Source organism: Mus caroli, unplaced genomic scaffold, assembly GCF_978045245.1.
Source record: "Mus caroli unplaced genomic scaffold, Mus_caroli_1 scaffold_10, whole genome shotgun sequence".
Lineage (NCBI taxonomy): Eukaryota > Metazoa > Chordata > Mammalia > Rodentia > Muridae > Mus > Mus caroli.
This window is the reverse complement of record NW_028227265.1, coordinates 17677697-17688453: the sequence shown is the minus strand read 5'-3', so window position 1 is coordinate 17688453 and position 10757 is coordinate 17677697. Positions and strand designations below refer to the sequence as shown.

Sequence of the window (10757 nt, the reverse complement as noted above, 5' to 3'; positions counted from 1 at the left end):
TCCCCATCCCCATTTCTCAGTCTCCAGTCCAGGCTGGTCTGGAGCTATGTAGCCCAGGCTACCCTCAGATTTGTAGCAGTTCTTTGCCAGTCTTCCATTTGCACTGGGATTCTAGGTGTGTGCAGCATTACTGGAAAGAATATCCCTTGACCGAAACCTGAAGAACTACTGAGGTAGAAAATATATCTGAAGTAGACTTTTTTTTTGGGGGGGGGTTTTCGAGACAAGGTTTCTCTGTATAGCCCTGGCTGTCCTGGAACTCACTCTGTAGACCAGGCTGGCCTCGAACTCAGAAATCTGCCTGCCTCTGCCTCCCAAGTGCTGGGATTAAAGGCGTGCGCCACCACGCCCGGCTTTTTTTTTTTTTTTTTTTTTAAGGAGAAAGGGGTATAGGAAAAAACAAAAAAGCCACTTAGCGTTAATTTATCCCAATGTCCCCCACCTTAGGAATCTCACACAAGAGAAGAGCTGAATGCACTGAGAACAAAAGCCCAGAGACCCAGAGTTCGCTGTCACCCCAGGAAGCCCCCTGAGGAGTCTCCAGGAAAGACTGACTTTAAAGAGGCTTGTGACCATCACAGACAGGTCTGAGATGTGATGGCTGGGCCGCTGGCCTTCAGCCTTAGAGCACAGGGAAGGAGCAGGGCACCCTTACTCTCACCAACCTCACAGAGGGTTCTGTTTGTTTATTTAAAGACAAATTTTAAAAAGGAAAATGAATGAAGCCAGGTGAGATTAACATACATTAAACAAACTGCAACGTAGAAAAAGGGACTTGCTGGAAACATGATGAGGAACACTGGAAGTATTTCACAGATACACAGAGGAGCTCACATTGTCAATAGGATTCAGCTGCTAGGAATCCTCCCCAGAATGTCAAGGTTTCATTTTGCTCAGCCTGAGATCTCGCTCAATTTCAAACTGCCTGTGGTCCACTCGATCCAGAAAAGCTTTCCGCTCAATGTACCTGGATAAAGAAAAAACAGTGTCAGTACAACCTGGCAGGAGAGGCCTCCCGGCATGGCTCCAACCCCAGGGTAAGTCAGGTGAGCCAGGCTGGTGTTCAGGTGACTACTCTAGACTCTCTCACTCTATCCAAACCACTTCTGTTTTGTCCACAAAAGGATGATTTTGTTCAGCCAGGAATGAAACTACACCGTAAAAGGATGGGTTTTCTGTTTGTTTTGAGACAGGTTTCACTCTGTAGCCCAGGCAGGCCTCAAACTCAGGGCCTCTGCCTCCTCACTGTTGGGATTAAAGGTGTGCACTAGCACACAAGGAGAGAAAACATCTTAAAAGGAGAAAGTAAACGAGAGTTAGCAAAGCATTCAATGTTGTCACAGGACTTGGAGGAAACCAGAAATAATGCCGTCTTAGTTCACACCCTACATTGGTAAACACTGCCTGGGCAATTCTGGTCAAAGCTTGAATTTCTGAGCCTCACAGCAGTCCACAGCAACAGGATGACTGTGTTTTCTGGCCTCACAGGCATACTGAGTTGGCAGGTGAAAGGATATATTCTTTTTAAGAAATGTGTTTTGTGCTTGTGTGTGTGTGTGTGTGTGTGTGGGCGGGGGCACAGGATAACTGTTTTGCAGGGGAGCTGCTTTCCTCCGCCATGTGGGTCCTGCGGACTGGGAACGCAGGTTGCTGAGCTTCACACAGCAGGTGTCTCACAAAGTTTCTGTGCCTATGCAAAAACTCTGTTTTTGTGTATCTCAAAAGGCACACACACACAAAAAAAAAACTACCCCTAAAAACAGAAGAAGCAGGCCGAAGGCTGAGCTGGAGAAGGTGGTACACACAGTTAATCCCAGCACCGGAAAGGAAGAGGCAGGTGGAGCTCTGGAAGTTTGAGGCCAGCCTAGTCTACAGAGTTCCAGGACCTCCAAGGGCCGCCCCGCCATGAGAGGGGAGGCAGCTGAGGTTTGCAGGGCTAGACTGTTTCCTCTGCTCCTTCCCTTGGGTATCTACCCAGTTTGGGGCCAGGCTGCACCCACGCCACACACAGGGTCTGCTTGGAAGCGGGAGCTCTGGTTCTGCTCTGGCTCTCTCCTGAGGTCTCCCTCAGTCTTCCCAGACAGGGTGGGAGGGAGCCAGCCTAGGCTGGCAGGCACGCTGGTCAGAAGGGAGCATGGCTGCTTAGTGAGACACAGCTGCATTTCAATGTACCTTTCTTGCCATAAAGTGTGCTGTGATTTGTTTGCAGGGAGGAACTCTATCCTCTAATTAATCTACTGAGGGAACACAATTGTCATTAAAAATGGAAGACATAATTGAATCTCTATGCTAATTTTCCTTCCTTGCACCATGGAAATTGTGCATCTGTCACTACAAGGTTATCACACTCACAGTGAGAGTGTAACCAGTTCCGGAACCTGTGTTCTTCACCGAGTTCAGGCCCTGTTTGCCTGCCCTTCAGCACCCTGAAGAAAGCACAGTCTATTCCATCTGCTTGCCAGCTGAGCCTGTGGCTACTAACAACCCACACGAGGACTGGTCATAAGACAGTTCTTAGGTCAGAGGAGCTAGATTTGAATCTTGTCACTCACTGTCTGTGCAGTATAAACTTAGCAGTTCTAACAAAGATATGTATGTATAGTGTTTGCACACACACACACACTTCCCAGTACTGATGAGGCTGAGATAATAAGACCAATGTGAGTTTGGGACCAGCCTGGGCTAGAGACCACTCCTACATTTTTATTTTTTGAGACAGGGTTGCATGTGCTTCAGGCCACAAGCTTTTGTCTTTACCTTCGTAGTGGCTAAGATTATGTGTATGAACCCCTGTGCCTGTCTTATGTGATGCTGGGACTTTTGTACATACTAGGCAAACTTTATACCAACCGAACCATATCCCCAGATCCCAAAATACTGCCTTAGGAAAACAGCACAAAGCACTCAAACCCAGAAAGCTACAGAAAGACCAATCCTCCTGACTGCGAAGGGCTGCTATGATGAGTAAATGGAATAGTATATTAACAATGCTTAGTAGGGACCATGATCCAATGAAGCGGCAGCTAAGACTGTCACTCTGATTTTAGGCAGCCAGCTTCCATCAGGGTCCTGAGGACAGCAGATGGCCCAAGTTGGGATGTGTGCCGTCTGAAACTAGTAACTACCATCTGGTCTGGATCAGGAATTAGGCTGTGGTGTCAAAACTGTCAACAAGGCCAGAATAGCAGGAACACACAATAATGCTGCACTTAGGTTTGACACAAGTCTCTTGGGTCAGAATTGTCATATTTAGTCAGTGAAAATAAAGGAGACCCAGTTAGATCTGAAATTCAGATTCCCTCGCAGAGAGTGGGGGCAGATACTGTATATGCTCCTTCAGATAAAGGCACAGAATGGGGACCTGGGTGAGGAGGTGTGGACACACAAACAACACAATGTGGCAGCCTGAGGCCGTCAGGCATGGCTGCTTAGAAAATGAACTGAGGGCCGCACTGACTTCCTACCCTGGATCTGGACCCACAGGAACTGGCCGTGCTGTGTAAGTATCACATGTGGGTTTGAGGACAGAGCTCTCAGGCTATCTGCTAGGAGACCAGGACAGAGAAGAAGAGATCCTTATATTGGGATGTTTACCATGTATGGATAAGGGCTTGTGTGTGTCCACAGGACCTGGAGTCTATCTACCAAGAGCAAAGTCCAGAATAGATGCTAAAGGGGCGGCAGCAACAAGTTACAATCACAGATGCAACTCAGTTCTCAGGAAGTCCACTGAAGATCAAGACAGCCACTGGCAGCTGCTAAGAGGATCCTGTGACAGCTTGGTCTATATCCAAGAGGTGAACCAGAGACAAACCTTTCGTTGGACATGGACTTGCTGAAGTACAGAAGCCGACAAGGCGCTGTGGGTGAGGCTGACTTTGATATCTACTATCGGCGCTTTGGGAGAGGTGTTAATTTTTGAACTTATTGTGGCTTTTCTTTCTTTTCTATAAAGCAGAAATAAAGATGTAAATGCTCTTCCGTGGATGCAATGAACCTGAGAAGTGCTTTAGACGACAGCCACGGGAGCGGCAGCCACGGGAGCGGCTTTGGGTTTAGTTCTTGCTTCTCATCCATGTAATCACACCCACTTCCTGCAAGGCCTCAGACAGGAGATTTGGAATAGAGACCAAGCCTGGAAATGCTCCCAAGGCCGCCTGAAGGCCACCTGAGGGTTCACCTACTTCAACTGGGCCACAGGGGTTTCCAGGAACTTTAATTAGGCCGCAGTTCCAGAACAGCCCCGCTGGCTGACAAGCACGATGGGAATTATGTTTCTTGCTGTCTTTCTGGCCCGTGCCCAACCCTCAATCAGACTGACCTACAAGGAAACCTAGGGCTGAAGGGGTGGGCGTCCTCTACTGCTATGCTTTTATGGCCCATTTAAGTAGCAGCAGATTTTTTTTTTATTTTATTGATTTATTAATCAATTTAAAGATTTACTTAGCCGGGCATGGTGGCGCACGCCTTTAATCCCAGCACTCGGGAGGCAGAGGCAGGTGGATTTCTGAGTTCGAGGCCAGCCTGGTCTACAAAGTGAGTTCCAGGACAGCCAGGGCTACACAGAGAAACCCTGTCTCAAAAACAAAACAAAACAAAAAAAAAACACCCAAAAACCAAAAACCCAAAAAACCAACCAACCAACCAAACAAACAAAAACAACAGCAGCAGCAAACAAAAACAAATCCCCCCCCCCCCCGAAAGTAAAGATTTCCTTGTTTATGCATATGAGCACTCTATTTGAACATATGCCTGCATGACAGAAGAGGGCATCAGATCCCATTGGGTGTGAGCCACCATGTGGGTGCTAGGAATTGAACTAAGGACCTCTGGAACAGCAGCCAGTGCTCTTAACTATTGGACCATCTCTCTAATCCCTGTCCATCTGTCTGTCAGTCAAGAAAGACTTTTCTCAAAAGAAAAAAAAAAAGAAAAAAGAAAAGCTTTCTCTGTATAGCTCTGGCTGTCTAGGAATTCCCTATGTAGACTAGGTTGGCCCCAAACTCATAAAGATTAGCCTACCTCTGCCTCCCCAGTGCTGGGATTAAAGGTCTGGGCTACCACACCTGGCAAAGCAAGCAATCTTTATTATCATTAACAAAAGATGCTAATAACATCAAAACCCTAGGTGGTTTTCTAGTTGTCCTTTTCAGAGCCAGGTTATACACAGTAGGCTCTGCCCTCTTTCCAGTCTTCCCCGAGATTCAGGACCCTGGGTAGGAAGAGCAGGGAGCACTATCAGCGAAGATGTCAGCACCTCTTGTCAGAGACCCGCGCCTGGCCAGTGTCAGGGCTGGCACTGTTACTTGTGCTGTAGTGCTGGCGCCTGCGTGTATTTGGTGCCACACAAACGGCTCAGTATCCATCAACCTCAGCTCTTGGTGGGTAACAGTAGTGCTAAGACTCAGCACATCCTGGGGTAGCCCTGACAAGGCAGGATTCCTCCACTCTGGGAATGCAACTGAAAGATGCAAACTGCCAGGCCTGGGCTTGGCCCTGAAGCTAACATATCTCATATCACTGCAAGGCTGCAGTGATCCTGGGAGACACACTCCTGATAGAGTCTTCCGAGAATAAAAGAATTTAGCAGTCACTCCTTCACATTGTCCAGATAACCAAATACTTGATTTCCAAATCACCGAGCTCTGTGACCTGCGGCTTAACTGGACAGAGAGCAGCAGCCAAGACCCAGCCAGTGGTTCTCGTCACTGTGCATTTTATATATCCATTCTCTCTCTTCCATGTGTGGCCTCTGCCTTGGCATTATTTGGAAAGCTACCTGTGTGGTTAGTTAGCAGAGCTGGAGAAAGCCATGCTCAACACTTGAACAAACTCAGACAACAACCTGTCTCTGGGATAGCGCTTCATCCTGCTGACTAAAAATGCTACACAAACCCTATTCTCATCTGTTACGCTGGACTTTTCTGATACTGCCAGGCTGCAGGACAAAGCCGGGCATCTGCTAGCTAGTGCACCGGGCATTTAGACACTGCAGTGGTGTGGTATCTTCTCTGGGGGCTTACTGCACAGTAATAAAACCTAACAGTGGTGATATGACTGAGGGGGTGGAGCTATTCCAGATTAGCTTTCTTAGGGGAGGTACACTACAGAGGGAGGGGCTCTAAGGCTGGATTGCAGCAAGCAGCTGGAGAAGCTGACAGAGGTCGGCAGGAAAGGCCCTTTTCTTTTGAGTCACTGGCAGAAAATGGTGGGTAAGTCTCAGAACCAGTGTTTGCTTGGGGAGAAAGAAGAGAACAGGGGCCCACGCCCAGGTTGGAGGCTGGGGAAGTGAAAAGGCACCTGAGAGACTTGGGGATACCTCCAAGCTCTCCTGCACACCACTGTGGAAAATGTTTCCAAATAGCTGGGTACGACAGAAATGAATAACGCGTCCAGCTTTCCAGTAGGGTCTGAGTCTGGGGATGATCAGTTAAGTGGGAGAAAAGAATTATAAGCAGAGGCCTGGGAGGAGGCAGGCATTTTGCCCATTTGCTCCACTCCCCTAATACCCTGAGCGGCACAGGGAAAGGCTCCCTCTGTACAGTTGACTAAACTGGGGCCAGGGCCTGTCCTCGTTAGTTCTTTGTTGCTGAGGCAACACTGACCACAGCAGCAGGTTTGTTTGTTTTACAAGTATGAATTCATTACAGAGTAAGCCAAGGCAGGAACTCCAGGCAGGCACCGAGAGGCAGGATCTGAATGAGAAGGCTAGGATAAAGGTGTATCACACTGGGGTGGGGTGGGGACAGAGGTGGTGGTTTGAATAGCGTGATCCCCACAGACTCACTGTGTGTGAATGGTTGGCCACAGGGAGTGGCACTATTAGGTGTGGCCTTGTTGGACTAGGCGTGGCCCCGTGGGCAGCTATAAGCAGCCCAGTGTGTGTGCTAGGAATTACACTTCGGTCTTCGGGAAGAGCAGCAGGCACTCTAAACCACAGAAACAGCTCTGGTCCTACTTACATCCTTTTTTTGGAATCTCCATTAACCTCTAGTTGTTGCTATTGCTATTTTTGATTCTGACATAAATAGACTTCTCTTCTGTGCACTCTTTTGTGATATGCTTTTTTCAAAACTCATCTACTGGTTTTGCCTGCTTTGACCTTCATTTAAGTAGAGTCACAGCCTGCTTCCTACTCTATGTGTTGATGTTTCTGGGATTTCTCTACGTCCGTTCCCATTGCTAGGCAGTAGCCCATGGTGTAGACAGATGATATTTGATTTAACCGTAACACTACTGACAGACCTTTGGGTTGTTTCTTGTTTTGGATGGTGTTCATATTGTTCGTACATACCTGCAGTTCTCCAGGGAATAAAATTAAAAGTGAACTGAATTATGAACATTACCATTATTACAGATGTGACTAACTTTAAGAATCCTGAGCTGACCACAGTAAGTGGTGCTTCCCAGTTTAACCATCTACCTCTCAGATGTTTAACACATGAAGAGACTGCCTCTTTAATAACCGGTAATACTCTTGTTTAAAATCTACTTTGTCTAACATGAATGTCAGGGTATCAGTTTTCTTTTGGTTAGTACTTGCATAGTTCATCTTTTTTCTAACCTTTTTATTTTCAACATTTCTTCATTCCACATTTCACATCAATCTTTTTTTTTTTTTTTTTTGTTTTTTTTTTTGGTTTTTCGAGACAGGGTTTCTCTGTATAGCCCCGGCTGTCCTGGAACTCACTTTGTAGACCAGGCTGGCCTCGAACTCAGAAATCCGCCTGCCTCTGCCTCCCGAGTGCTGGGACTAAAGGCGTGCGCCACCACGCCCGGCCTCACATCAATCTTTTTAAAACAGCAAATTATGGTTTGATTTAAAAAAATTAATCCATTAATTTCTGACTTTTAATTGGAATATTTAGTTTATTCACATTAAATAAAAATGTGAATAATCTAATAAATGTAGTCTTAAATCTACCATCCTACGTGCTAGAGTGATGGCTCAGCCAGTATTGCTATTGTTGAGGACCCAAATTCTGTTTCTACCTACACTGGGTGGCTTACAACTGCCTGTAATTCCAGTTCCAGAGGATCTGAAACATGTGCACACATCCAAAAGGCACACATAGACATAATTAAAAATAAAACGAAAACCCTAAACTTATCCATCCTATTATGCGCTATTTTTCTCGCTGGTCCCAGGTTAGCCTAGAATTCCCTAAGTAATCAAGGCTGGCCTTGACCTTCTGATCCTTCTGCTCAGCGTCCAAAGTGCTTCATGCCAAACAGGCCAATCTCTACCAAATGAGCTACATCCCGTCTCAGTTTCTGAAACAACCTCACTAAGTAGACAACTTTAATTTTTTATCATTATTTTATGTGTTTTGCTTAAATGTATATTAAAGGGGCTGGAGAGATGGCTCAGTGGTTAAGAGCACTGACTGCTCTTCCAAAGGTCCTGATGCCCTCTTCCTGTGTGTCTGAAGATAGCTACAGTGTACTTACATATAATAATAAATAAAGCTTTGGGCTGGAGAGAGCAGGGTTGGAGTGAGCAGCTATCTGTATAGCTACAGTATACTCGTGGTGGCACACACCTTTAATCCCAGCACTTGGGAGGCAGAGGCAGGCGGATTTCTGAGTTCGAGGCCAGCCTGGTCTACAGAGTGAGTTCCAGGACAGCCAGGGCTACACAGAGAAACCCTGTCTCGAAATAAAATAAAATAAAATAAAAAGTATACTGAAAGAGGAAATTGGCAGTTGTCATGGCCCTCCAGTTCCAGGTACAGGGGAAGTCCCAGTTCAAAGAAGAATGAAAGAGGAAACTGGTGGTTATCATGGCCCTCCAGTTTTCCAGCCCCTCAGGTACCTGGATGTTCCAGTTTAAAGAACAACCGCAAGATGTATGTTCCCAATTGAATCCACTGCACCGGCGGCACTTGTAGCTGATCAATCAGCCAGAAAATCAATACCTGATTCTGTAATTCTTTTTTTTAAATTTAGAAATACCCCTTGAGGGCTGGTGAGATGGCTCAGTGGGTAAGAGCACCCGACTGCTCCTCCAAAGGTCCAGAGTTCAAATCCCAGCAAACACATGGTGGCTCACAACCATCCGCAATGAGACCTGGCGCCCTCTTCTGGAGTGTCTGAAGACAGCTACAGTGTACTTACATATAATAAATAAATCTTAAAAAAATAAAAAAAAAAAAAGAAATACCCCTTGAGGTTTGGCTCACTCCCCCCTCCTACTTTCCCAATCACATAAAGCCAAGGTTTTTTTTTTTTTGGTTTTTCGAGACAGGGTTTCTCTGTGTAGCCCTGGCTGTCCTGGCACTCACTTTGTAGACCAGGCTGGCCTCGAACTCAGAAATCCGCCTGCCTCTGCCTCCACCACGCCCGGCTAAGGTTTTTTCCTTTATGAACCCTGATACCCTGAGCCTGAACCTCTCCACTGCTCTCCTACCCTGCTGTTTCAGGGATGATCGCAGTCCAAGCTTGCCTGAGCTCACAAATTAATTCTCTTGTGTGTCTGCATTGAATCCCAAGTCCTTGGTGGTCTTCTTGGGGGTCTAGCAAATTGGGCATACCATTATCTGTGCACCATGTGTGCCTGGTGCCAGTGGCAGCCAGAAAGGGCATCAGATCCCCTGAGACTGAAGTTACAGACTGTTGAAAGCTGCCGTGCAGGACCTGGGAATTTAACTGGTTTTCTAGAAGACCAGCCAGTGCTATAACTACGAAGCATCTTTCCAGCCCTGTGTAGGTCTTTTAAATCTTTTAGTTTTAAATCTTCTTTTCTCTTTCACTGTATTTTACCAACACTCCCTCATCTCTAACAGACCTCTATCTGCTTGAACACAGCGAATGTTTTCAACCCACATAATCAATTCTCAGGAGAGGCAAGCCAGTATAGTGCACTCTGGTCCTTCTGCTATTTTAGATCCCTGTGCAAAATTGAACAGTTTAAATAGTCTAACCTGGATCTAGTGATTAAGCAACCTCATAATAAAGTAAAAATAAAACATATTTAATATGTTTTATGTCTCATAAAAACATATTAAATAGCACCCAGATTGATTTAAATAATATTAAGACATATTTAGAAATAAATACTTCCAGGGCCAGCAAAATGGCTCAATGTGTAAAGATGCTTGCTGCCAAGCCTGATGACCTAAATTCAATCCCTGAGACCTACTATGTAAGGAACGGCCTGAAACCCATCATGTGCCCGCCCTTCCCCATAAATAAATGTAAAAGAACCAAATCAACCAACAACCAAACAGCAAAACACGGAAACAAAATGCTCCTAAGTTGCTTCAAATAATGTTAAGGTCTTACTTAGGAGACTAAGAGCTGGGTATAATACGCATGCCTGTAATCTCACTCAGTACTAGGGAGACTAAGAGCTGGGTATAATACGCATGCCTGTAATCTCACTCAGTACTAGGGAGACTAAGAGCTGGGTATAATACGCATGCCTGTAATCTCACTCAGTACTAGGGAGACTAAGAGCTGGGTATAATATGCATGCCTGTAATCTCACTCAGTACTAGGGAGGAGGAGGCAGGGGACTGTACAGGCTAGCTTGGGCTACATAGTGAACTCTATGAAAAAGAGGAGCCCCCTCCACTGTTCTTACTATAACTTAGGATGTGCATTCATTTATTTGCCCACCCACCAACTTGTTTGCTTGTGTATTTATTTAGATTTTTTAATCTTTATTTGTTTATTTTTTAGACAGGGTCTCATCTGGCTACCCTGAACTCACTATGTACCAGGCTGGCCTCAAACTCAGAGACCTATCTACCCCT

The 10757-nt window shown here is 46.0% G+C and overlaps 1 protein-coding gene across 2 annotated transcripts in view; it reads right to left on the bottom strand.

Moving 5' to 3' along the window:
* Positions 1-655: 655 nt before the first annotated feature.
* Positions 656-10757, bottom strand: part of Cfdp1 (chromatin remodeling protein CFDP1) — an 87245-nt gene continuing 77143 nt past the window's right edge. For both annotated transcript variants that reach the window (XM_021170342.3, XM_085843563.1), the window contains one exon: positions 656-967. In XM_021170342.3, the coding sequence (XP_021026001.1) occupies positions 877-967 (91 nt within the window). In that variant the 3' untranslated portion in view covers positions 656-876. The remainder of the gene's footprint in view (positions 968-10757) is intronic.